The 12492-nt window shown below is 39.8% G+C and overlaps 1 protein-coding gene across 1 annotated transcript in view; it reads left to right on the forward strand.

Moving 5' to 3' along the window:
• The window catches only part of yars1 (tyrosyl-tRNA synthetase 1), a 34341-nt gene that overhangs the window by 17065 nt on the left and 4784 nt on the right, over positions 1–12492 (forward strand). The window contains exons 7-12 of the mRNA XM_078423108.1: positions 219–311; positions 2248–2383; positions 2789–2874; positions 3087–3225; positions 4204–4295; positions 7806–7999. Coding sequence (XP_078279234.1) covers positions 219–311; positions 2248–2383; positions 2789–2874; positions 3087–3225; positions 4204–4295; positions 7806–7999 — 740 coding nt within the window. The remainder of the gene's footprint in view (positions 1–218; positions 312–2247; positions 2384–2788; positions 2875–3086; positions 3226–4203; positions 4296–7805; positions 8000–12492) is intronic.

Consider the following 12492-nt stretch of genomic DNA (forward strand, 5'->3'; position numbering starts at 1 on the left):
TCAAAAGAATCTACAAGTAATCTATTAATAATCTTTAGTGGACACTTTGATGAAGCACAATAAACGATAATAGGAGTAGAGTGAAGAGTTCACAAACTTGTTTAGATTTTTTTTGTCGACCTTCTCGGTTCTTTTTTTATTCAGCAGTGTTCACTGTGTAATTGGAAGATTTTCAACTAAATGAATGTATTTAACTTTTAATTGTTTATTTTTTTCAGTGCCTTCCAGCTCTTGGGTATGCCAAGCGTATTCATTTAATGAACCCTATGGTCCCAGGCCTGACTGGAGGAAAAATGAGCTCCTCTGAAGAGGTACTACCTGTTCTGTTCATGTCCTGTTGTATTGAATAATTTTACTGATGGCATTTTGTTCCAGAGATTTTGTTCCAGAAATAGTAAAACCTAATGCTTATTATTAATCACAACTAGATTGTTGGCAAAAAGTAAGAATAAATTCATTATTTAAATACATGTGTTGTTGCATTTTTTGGTAGTTTATGGCTTTTGGGATCAGTATTTGACATCAAATTAAACCTGCTGGATTAAGGGCTAATTATCTGCCGTAATAATTCCTGGCGCAGTGTGAGAAAAAGTAAGGAAAATGGGCAGAATAGATCTGTTGAGTATACCTTGAGCTTTCATAGACAGTGACAATGTCCTGTGTTGTAAGGAAATATAATAATATATAAAACAGCCACCTATTTTGTGTCTTTCACAGTTTGGTATCGTAAACAAGATAAAATAAATGTAATGGCTGCAGGATGTTAAAGACTAACAATACAGTTTTTATGGGGATCATGTCTTTTGGCTTCCACCCTATGTTTGGAAAATGAGAAATTAGTTTAGTTTAGAGATACAGCGCGGTAACAGGCCCCGCGGCCCACCGGGTCCACACTGCCCAGCGATCCCCACACACTAACACTATCCTACACACACTAGAGACGATTTACATTTATACCAAGCCAATTAACCTACAAACCTGTACGTCTTTGGTGTTTGGGAGGAAACCGAAGATCTCAGAGAAAACCCACGCAGGTCATGGGTAGAACGTACAAACTCCATACAGACAGCACCTGTAGTCAGGATCAAACCCGAGTCTCCGGCGCTGTAAGCCCGCAACTCTACCTCTGTGCCACTGTGCTGCCCAATTGATGGGCCTATTCTGAGAACAGGATAGATTTGGAGGGCTAATGGTTTCCTTCCATGTCAGGAAATGTTGATTGCAAATAAATTAGCATCATATCCTACTCGGAGCAGTTATCTTTAAATAAACAACTTATCAATCTCAGCTGTTATTTCACCTGCTAATTGTAATACCCTCCAAAGCAATACACATTTCTAGAAGTTGTCACGAAACATCTGACTTTGACCAGTTTTTAATGTAGAAAGTCTCTGAAATGAACTTGCACTTATAATCAGTTTCATTTGCTCAAATTTCCAAGCTAATAAATCATGTTTGATATGTAGGCCACTACCTTGGCACATGTAATTCCACAGACAGTCACCACTTGAGAGAGTAATAAACAGTGCTGGCTGGAGAAACACAGGTCAGGCAGCATCTATGCAAGGAAATAAACAACTTTTCTGGTCGGCACCTTTCTTCAGATCTCCCGGTTGCCAAACACTTTAATTCCCCTTCCCATTCCCACACTGACCTTTCTGTCCGAGGCCCCTTCCATTGTCAGAGTGAGGCCAAATGCAAATTGGAGGAACAGCATCTCATAGTTTTCTTGGGCAGCTGACAACCCAGTGGTATGAATATTGATTTCTCTAACTTCAAGAAACCCTTGCATTCCCCCTCTCTCCATCCCTTCCTCACCAAAGGCATACCAGCTTCAAAGTAATCTCGTTGAGTCCCATTGTCTATACTTGTTTTCACCAGGCTACAGCTAACAATGGCCTGTTTCCTTTATCATCGTTACTTTTTTGCATATCTTTCATTCATTTGTTCTATATCTCTCGACGTCACTGTCCATATCTCTCATTTCCCTTTCCCCTGACTCTCAGTCTGAAGAAGGGTCTCGACCCGAAACTTCACCTGTTCCTTTTCTCCAGAGATGCTGTTTTACTCCAGCTTTTTGTGTCTATGGTTTAAACCAGCATCACAAATTGATTGTGTAAAAAGTCAGAATTGTAACTGAAAAATAAAGCAAGATACAATAACCAGAATATAATTGTTTCAATATATTAACAGGTTGATTTGTTTCTTGCAATCTCTTTGATCACTCACAGTGGTTTTTGCTTTCAGGAATCCAAAATTGATTTGCTGGACAAAAGGGAAGATGTAAAAAAGAAGATGAAAAGAGCATTCTGTGAACCTGGCAATGTGGAGAACAATGGCATTTTGTCATTTGTAAGACATGTCTTGTTTCCATTGCACGAAGGTGAGAAGACGTTTTGCTTTATATTTGCAGCAAACGTTGATTGTTGCACTGTATTCTCAGAGTAGCTCTGTTCTTTCAAATCTTTCTACCAAATTGGTTAAAATGGTAGTCAGTTGTTTCGGATCCACAATGGACTGTAGAGGGCATCTTGCACTTATTTCCATCTTGCACTTTCAGTGAATTAGCATTGAGAGTGACTGGCAAAAAAAAAATTTCAAGGTATTTTGCCAGCACATTTCACAAGAAAGTATATCAAAAGCATAAGTCAGAGCTGGATTCTGAAGTTTTTTAAAGGTTAAAGATATGGAGTTTATTTAGTTGATGCATACTATATTTATTTTAAAGCACTAACTTTTTTAAACTATTTGATGATTACACAATGTTATTTTTTCTACTCTCATTCAGAGTTTGTAATTTTGAGAGATGAAAAGTTTGGTGGCAACAAGACCTATTTAGAATATAGCAAACTTGAAAATGACTTCCGTGATCAGGTAATTGAAAAAAAAACTTTTTATGTCAAACATTAAATGTTAAGCTTGTTTATTTGTGGTATGACATAATACATTAATCAAAACTTCAGTTTGTTCAATGATTTCCGCAGCTGCTAATGTTACCGTTAAGGTCTAATTCGAGTTATGGTGGGTGAATATCTACATTAGTCAGTATTTACATTTATTAATAGATTAAAATATTTTTTCCTCAGGTTATTCACCCTGGGGATCTAAAGAATTCTGTGGAAGTTGTGTTAAATAAGCTCCTGGACCCAATCAGGAAGAAATTTCAAACACCTGAGATGCAGCAACTAATCAAAGACGCTTATCCCGCACCTAAGAAACAACAAAGTAAGTAAATTTAATTCATACAAGAAGATCAATTCTGTGCTTTGTCCAGAAGAAAGGAAACTAAATTAAAGGAAAATAGGGAGGGGGCGGTTTGCATTGATTAAAAGCCAATAGAATCTAAACACAGAATAATAAGACCTGTTATTATGGAAGAATGAGTCAATAGGGTACAGTATCAGCTAAGTAAGAGTTATTATAGGGAATATTGGTCAGGGAATAAAGTCCCTGCAAATTCCTACTGTTCTTTTAGTCTTTAGTACCATCACCTGAGACCAATGTCTGCCTCATTCTATCTCACTCTAATGATGCATTTCAATTAACATGATGCCTAGAATGCAATGGATTTATTGACTAATTCCAATTCAGAGTTTCAAAATACATTCCTTTCTGTGCTAAAATATTATTTTTTCTCTCTTGAGCTGCTCTTGTGAATTCAGACTATACGTGTGCATATGGAGACGTGAGAGATTGCAGAGGATGCAATCTGGAGCAAAAAAACAAACTGCTGGAGGATCACGTCACGGGTCAGGCAAAATCTGTGGAGGAAAAGGAATGGTCGGCGGACAATGGAGAAGAAAGATAGCCGGTATTTAGAGACGACAGGAAGAGATGAGGTGGCTCATCCACCTATTGCCTACCAAACCTCCAGCAGTCTGTTTTGTTTGCTCTACATACAGTGCCCTCCATAATGTTTGGGACAAAGATCCATCGTTTATTTACTTGCCTCTGTGCTCCACAATTTGAGATTTGTAATAGAAAAAAAATCACATGTGGTTAAAGTGCACATTGTCAGATTTTAATAGAGGCCATTTTTATACATTTTGGTTTCATAAATAAATGATGGGTCTTTGTCCCAAACATTATGGAGGGCACTGTATATGCAAAAAAGTTTTTGCTAGTAATATTTTTCCAAAGAACAAAATTTTACTTCACCTACTAAAGATATACATTTTCAATTCTTCTTTCTCCAATTTCCAGAGGGAGCTCCCAAAGCACCAGCTTCTGAGAATGATAAAGTTATACCTTCCAGGCTTGATATTCGAGTTGGCAGGATCATCAGTGTGGAGAAGGTATGTCAAAACCATTTCTCCCATTCATCCCCATTTCAAGTCCGCCATAATCATCCCACTGCCGAAAAAGCCTGTCATCAGCGGTCTTAACGACTACCGTCCGGTAGCACTCACACCGGTCATCACAAAGTGCTTCGAGAGACTGGTCCTGCAGCACATCAAAGCCAGCCTCCCACCCACCTTCGACCCATACCAGTTTGCCTACAGAGCAAATAGGTCTACAGGGGATGCCATCGACACTGCTCTTCACACTGCACTGACCCACCTTGAACACCAGGGGAGCTATGTGAGGATGCTCTTTCTCGACTTCAGCTCTGCCTTTAACACGGTCATCCCGAGCAGACTGGTCACCAAACTTTCCGACCTTGGATTTTCCCTAACCATCTGCAAATGGATCAAGGACTTCCTGACCAACCGCCCCCAGACAGTCAAAATAGGCCCTCACCTCTCCTCCACCATTACACTGAGCACCGGCTCACCACAGGGCTGTGTGTTGAGCCCCATCCTTTACTCCCTCTACACTCACGACTGCGCCCCCACCCATCCCACCAACACCATCATCAAGTTCGCGGATGACACGACTGTGGTTGGACTTATCTCAGAAGGAGATGAGACAGCCTATAGGGATGAAATCCAAAGGCTGGCAGCATGGTGTTCAGTGAACAATCTGGTCCTGAACTCCTCCAAAACAAAGGAACTTATAATTGACTTTAGAAAAACCAGTGGAGATTACGACCCACTCTACATCAATGGGGTCTGCGTGGAAAGGGTACCAGCTTTCAGGTTCCTGGGTACGCACATCGCAGAGGATCTCACCTGGTCTACCAACACCATCACCACAGTAAAGAAGGCACAGCAGAGACTCCACTTCCTGAGGATCCTCAGGAAAACCAACCTGCAGGAGAAGCTCATGTTGTCCTTCTATCGCTGCTCCATCGAGAGTGTGCTGGCATACTGTATAACCACATGGTATGCCAGCTGCTCAGAAAAGGACAGGAAGGCCCTTTAGAGGGTCATCACGACGGCCCAGAAAATCATCGGCTGCTCACTGCCCTCCCTGGAGCACCTGTTCAGCCTGCGCTGCCTCAGTAGAGCAGGCAAAATAATAAAAGATCCATCCCACCCCGGCCACCGTCTGTTTGTTCATCTGCCCTCTGGTCGACGTTTCAGGTCAATCAAATCCCGAACAAACAGACTTAAGAACAGTTTTTACCCCAGGGCCATACGAGAACTGAACACTACCTGTGCACTAGGCAACACCGTTAAAAAATCTTGTACTTAATTTAATTGTATTTATGTATTTATTTGTTTTTGCATTTATTGCATATATGTTTGTACGCACCGTCAGGATTGGCTGTTTTTTAATTTCGTTGTACTCGTTGCAATGACAATAAATGAATATTATTATTATTATTATTCCCCTACTACTCTACCTTCATCCTCGCTTTTTTCAATTAGATAAAATTTACATGGCCAGAGTCCCTGACATGATGCCTGAAAGGGATATTCTAATGTAATGGTAGTTTCTTTAATGAAAGGCGAGTGGCAGTTTTGTGAGTTCCATCTGAGCAACCAACCGTCGTGGGGATGTTATGATTAAAATATTACCAGCCAGTTAATTAACTGAAAACGGCAAAATAATCTTTACTGAAAAATTCATTGTTTTATTCTTGGAGTTCCTCACATATAGCCTAATGAATTCAGTCTCCATCAGCTTAATAAAAAGTAAATTTCTCGCATCTCACTTGATCAATGTAATATTTTTGAATTGTGAATTTCAGGATATCAATCTGTGACATTCATTTGAAATCACTTTCCTTTGTGGTTTCATTATTGACTGCTGGCATTGAGTCTGCTTTCTTTAAATGATCAAGCCAGAGATCAAGTCCTGAGTGATTTTGAGCTGCTTGTCCGTTCAACTTCCCTGATCAGTTCGGAAGTACAGTGTAAGAAAATGACTGCAGGTGCTGGTACAAATCGAAGGTATTTATTCACAAAATGCTGGAGTAACTCAGCAGGTCAGGCAGCATCTCAGGAGAGAAGGAATGGGTGACGTTTTGGGTCGAGACCCTTCAGACCCGAAACGTCACCCATTCCTTCTCTCCTGAGATGCTGCCTGACCTGCTGAGTTACTCCAGCATTTTGTGAATAAAAGTTCAGAAGTACAGACACCTTGTGTTGAACGTGTGTTTGATATGTGTTTTGAATTAATGGCCTTGTTCATTTAATACCAAACCTTGATTACATGCTGTTATTTTTGGAATGACTCTCTCAAAAAGCATAAGAAAATAACTGCAGATGCTGGTACAAATCGAAGGTATTTATTCACAAAATGCTGAAGTAACTCAGCAGGTCAGGCAGCATCTCAGGAGAGAAGGAATGGGTGACGTTTCGGGTCGAGACCCTTCTTCACTCAAAAAGCATGTGTATGTTTAATTTACCCGTTTTGAATTATGCACTGCTTTTCAAGAACGTAACCCCCTGCATAAAGTGCAAAGTGCCTGTGTAGCTAAATTACCTGTTTCGTTCCCTCCCCTTTAACAATAACTTGCACTTTTATTTTTCAGTTCACCTCTGAACTCTTTTCACTCCTGTTAAGCTTCTTTCTCAAATCCCATCTCAATTGTGAAGGACTTGCTATCCCTTCCACACTGATCTTTTGGCTACTTTCATTCTTTAGATTGTCAGCTAAGCTTCCATTCAAAACCCTGGCTTGGGTTTAACTTATTATTGTCAATGTTCCAAGTTACCATGAAAGCTTTGTGGAATGCGTCATTCTTGTACGTCATTTTATTTCTTGCTTAAGGAAATAAAACAATCACACTTTGCATTGAGTCTCAGCTTGCAGTCCAAACCTGGCTTCTTTAAAAGCAATATTAGAGTTCTTCTAGAACATGTTTATTGAAAATTGGTACTCGGGTTGTTCCTTCAGTGAAGATTGCTGAAGGTTTGTGTTAAACTCTGGTACTGATCAGTTGTCGCAAGTTTCTGTTCAAATATTCAATGCCATTTACTCTGCAGAGATTCTTTTTTTCCCCGCCTTCCAACTCAAATGACAATAGCATTTTTAAAGACCTTCCATTCAACACTACATACAATTATCATTCCCGATATCACATTTTACTCCCCCAGATTTGGCTGACTTCACACTTTAATTATCTAGAAGACCAGATCGTATTCTTTCTCATCATATCCAACATATGTACTCTTAACTATTCAGAGAACCTCTTCCTTCATGATTAAGATTTTTTAAATTATGGTCTTGTCTCTAGATACACTTTTAATTCTCCGATGGTCTTTGTATTGTTATTTTACCATGTTGCGACAGTACTATCTTAAAATTGTGTATCACAGCAAAATACTTGGCTTAATGCACAATTTCTGGTATGGTCTTTAAAAAAATAAATGTAAAGATTGTTGGAAAACTTTGTATAGAAATTGTTATTTCCTGATTTATAAAATTAAATGAAAAAATGTGTTTAATTATGAAATGCATTTTGTTCACCGTAGCATCCTGATGCAGAGAATCTGTATGTGGAGCAAGTGGACGTTGGAGAAGCACAGCTACGAACAGTTGTCAGTGGGTTAGTGCAGTATGTCACTGCAGAGGAGCTCCTGAATCAGAACGTTGTAATGTTGTGTAATCTGAAGCCGCAGAAGATGCGAGGAATTGAATCTCAAGCCATGTTGCTTTGTGCATCCATGTGAGTATGAATTTTCAATAACAGGGATTTTAAAGTAATATAAACCTTGGCTTGACCATTGCTGTGCACATTTTTGGTAACAAATAGATTGACTGTCAAATAATTAAAGGAGTAGTTAACTGGTACCAAAAATGTAGTGCTGCCATTTTATAGTTCACCAGTTAACTTTTTAATGAGAATTTCAAAATGTCCAATATAAAAAACAAACTCAAACAAAATAAGTACTTTTATGGGACCAATATTTTTTGATATATGTCAAAAGGTGTCAATAGATATTTCCATTGTTTATATTCATTTATTTCATACCATATTTTCCACTGTGGATTTTCTTAAATTAGCAACTTTTTTTGTGTGATCTGGCGTCTTCTCAATAGCATTGATCAAAAAGGAAATAGCTGTTGAAATTTTTTTCCCCCAGATTCTATCTGAAGTGGAGTGTTAATGTTAATTTGTTGTTATTACACAAACGTTTTTCAATCTATGAAATTAATCCAGAAATGTATGCTGGTTTACATTAGCTTCATTTTAATAATGAACATATTTGTGTACCTATGGTGTTTTATGCCAGTGTAGTATTATGAGCTTTCGTATTTCAGTTAGTGAAATATCAACTCCATAAAGGAAGCCAAAAATGTTTTAACAATAAAAAATACTTTTTGCAGAATATTACCACTTATGAGCATACTAATTAGCTTTTGTCTGTTCTCAATGTGATACCACAAGTTATTTAATATTCTTTAATACGTTTTCAACATTTTTATAATAATGAATTTTGCTAGTTTTCCTCCCTCTAAATATAGCTTCCTAAATTAGTCTTACTTTAACTACATCGCCAAGATCTCCAGCTCTGATGTTTACAGAGCTCAGACCCTCTGTTATTATGAGGAGGGAGCCTGCTTTCGGGTCATTCTATTGCACCAAATTCATCCCTTGACCAAGGCAAGAAATAGAACTGGCATTTACTTTGTTTTTCACTCAAGGGTTAGTTTATCATTAGATAGTTGCCAAGACCAGCTTAGTGTAAACAAAATAATCTATTTTTGTTTCTTTTCCTGATTAAGATTTGGCAATAATTATTGGCAATTTAAATTGGAGAATGGGTCTTTAATCTCCTTATGATCTCACTGAATATAGAAAACCTGAAATGGGTATTAATATTTTTTCTGGGACAAGAGGTGGGTATTTAGTTTAGTTTAAAGATACAGCACGGAAACAGGCCCTTCGGCCCACCGAGTCTGCTCCGACCAGCAATCGCCACACACTAACACTATCCAACACACTCTAAGGACAATTTACAATTATACCAACCCAATTAACTTACAAACCTGTATGTCTTTGGAGTGTTGGGGGAAACTGGATCTCCCATGGAAAGGCCACCCAGGTACATACTCCATACAGACAGCAGCCGTAGTCAGGATCGAACCCAGGTCTTTGACGCTGTAAAGCAGCAGCTCTACCACCTCGCCACTGTACCGTGCGGCCCATATATTAACATTCTCAAATACAGAGGGCACACTCTATTCTCTTTTGGCTATTTTTGTACCTTCCATTTACTTTTGGAACATTCCTATTAAGTTAGTGCTTTTAATTTAACAATGTATTCTGCAACTGTTGTCAGTTTTACGATGTTCTGGTGCTGTTTTGTGGAATGTGTATTTTAATGTGAATTTTATGCCAAGCAATTTCACTGGAAATTGATTATGGGATGTGCTGTACTTTGAAGGTGACATATATTTCATGCTCCTGCAGCTTTGATGTATTATATAGATCTGAAAATCCAAACAGCTTTCTTGCTGGCAGAATACACTGGATGATTCTTTTAGCCAGCATTGACTTTGTTTTTGAAAAGCATTGATGGCAGTATCTTCACGAAAGGAAAAAAATCTACTCCAACAATTGGCAATGTAAAACAGAAAAAGACACATCTGAGCGATATTTGCATGACTAGTGAAGCGATATACAATGGCCCTTTTCATTTTTACTTTTTCCAGTGTTGACTATCTTGCAATTGGTAAAATAGCTTCTTGAGATTAAAACTATCCAACTATCTATATGTGCCATCATAAGGGTTTCTAGGTAGAACATGGTTTAGAGTGGGAGAGTCTAGGACCAGAGGCCATAGCCTCAATAAAAGGACATACCTTTGGAAAGGAGACAAGAAGGAATTTCTTTAGTTGGAGGGTGGTGAATCTTTGGAATTCATTGCCACGGACGGCTGTGCTGGCCAAGTCAATGGACATTTTTAAGGAGGAGATTGACAGATTCTTGATTAGTAAGGGTGTCAAGGGTTTTGGAGCGAAGGCAGGTGAATGGGGTTGAGAGGGAAAGATAGAGTCAGCATGGATTTACGAAGGGGAAATCGTGCTTGTCTAATCTACTGGAATTTTTTGAGGATGTAACTAGGAAAATTGACAGGGGAGAGCCGGTGGATGTGGTGTACCTCGACTTTCAGAAAGCTTTCGACAAGGTCCCACATAGGAGATTGGTGGGCAAAATTAGAGCACATGGTATTGGAGGTAGGGTACTGACATGGATAGAAAGTTGGTTGACAGACAGAAAGCAAAGAGTGGGGATAAATGGGCCCCTTTCAGAATGGCAGGCAGTGACTAGTGGGGTACCGCAAGGCTCGGTGTTGGGACCGCAGCTATTTACAATATACATTAATGACTTGGATGAAGGGATTAAAAGTACCATTAGCAAATTTGCAGATGATACAAAGCTGGGTGGCAGTGTGAACTGTGAGGAAGATGCTATGAGGTTGCAGGGTGACTTGGACAGGTTGTGTGAGTGGGCGGATGCTTGGCAGATGCAATTTAATGTGGATAAGCGTGAGGTTATCCACTTTGGTGGTAAGAATAGGAAGGCAGATTATTATCTGAATGGTGTCAAGTTAGGAAAAGGGGACGTACAACGTGATCTGCGTGTCCTAGTGCATCAGTTACTGAAAGGAAGCATGCAGGTACAACAGGCAGTGAAGAAAGCCAATGGAATGTTGGCCTTCATAACAAGAGGAGTTGAGTATAGGAGCAGAGGTCCTTCTGCAGTTGTACAGGGCCCTAGTGAGACCGCACCTGGAGTACTGTGTCCAGTTTTGGTCTCCAAATTTGAGGAAGGATATTCTTGCTATTGAGGGCGTGCAGCATAGGTTTACCAGGTTAATTCCCAGAATGGCGGGACTGTCATATGTTGAAAGACTGGAGCGACTAGGCTTGTATACACTGGAATTTAGAAGGATGAGAGGGGATCTTATCGAAACGTATAAGATTATTAAGGGGTTGGACACGTTAGAGGCAGGAAACATGTTCCCAATGTTGGGGGAGTCCAGAACCAGGGGTCACAGTTTAAGAATAAGGGGTAGGCCATTTAGAACAGAGATGAGGAAAAACTTTTTCAGTCAGAGAGTTGTGAATTTGTGGAATTCTTTGCCTCAGAGGGCAGTGGAGGCCAATTCTCTGAATACATTCAAGAGAGAGCTAGATGGAGCTCTTAAGGATAGCGGAGTCAGGGGGTATGGGGAGAAAGCAGGAACGGGGTACTGATTGAGAATGATCAGCCATGATCACATTGAATGGCGGTGCTAGCTCGAAGGGCCGAATGGCCTACTCCTGCACCTATTGTCTAGATCAACCATGATTGAATGGCAGAGTAGTCTTGATAGGCTGAATGGCCTAATTCTGCTCTTAGAACTTATGAGTGATTATTTTCACACCGTGTTGTGCCTTGTTTGCTCCTCTAAAGTGAACAGAAAAATAATAAATAATAATAGCTATCAGCTACTGCTCCTCAAATGGCCTTTCCGTAATTGAGATTCTGTGCAGTAAATTGGCATTACCCGACTCGCACTGACTTCCATTTAACAGCAGTTGTAAATACCTTTTCAGCACAATTCCCCAGGGTGCATGAAGTGCAGTTGATGTTTTACCTGAAAGCTCAGGGAAATTAAAGTCAATTGGAGTGACCTCAGTACTACTGTGTCTGGAAATCAACAGACCAGAGTAGAGTTCAACCCCACCTGCTGCGTACTCTGCATGCCGAAGTACGGTTAATTTATAATTTAGGTGAAACTTATTACTTCATAAAATATACACTAATTGCAATTTGTTGACAATGTAATCTGTATACTAAAACTCTCATTTGTTTGTTTGTTCCTGAACTACAGCCAAAACGGTACACGATAGCGCGACAACTTTAGGCCCACCTCACTCACTGTCGTCCCTTTGGTGCTAATGGAATAAGTTTCATTGAAATCAGTGTTATATTTTTAAAGTTATTCACATTTTAAAGTTCAAATCTATCTCCTAGGGAGGGGAGGGGGAAGGGAGGATAAGGGGGGTTGAGGGGATGGAGTGGGGGGAAGGGGGAGGCGAGGAAAGGAGGGGGAGGCGAGAGGGGAGGGGGAAGTGGGGGAGGAGAGGGTGCTGCACCAATGCAGGAGAGGTTTGGGCCCAACGGGTCTACTTGGTCTAGTTCAATTATAAATGTAATAGCTGTGT

This window comes from Rhinoraja longicauda, chromosome 27 (genome assembly GCF_053455715.1).
Source record: "Rhinoraja longicauda isolate Sanriku21f chromosome 27, sRhiLon1.1, whole genome shotgun sequence".
Classification (NCBI taxonomy): domain Eukaryota; kingdom Metazoa; phylum Chordata; class Chondrichthyes; order Rajiformes; family Arhynchobatidae; genus Rhinoraja; species Rhinoraja longicauda.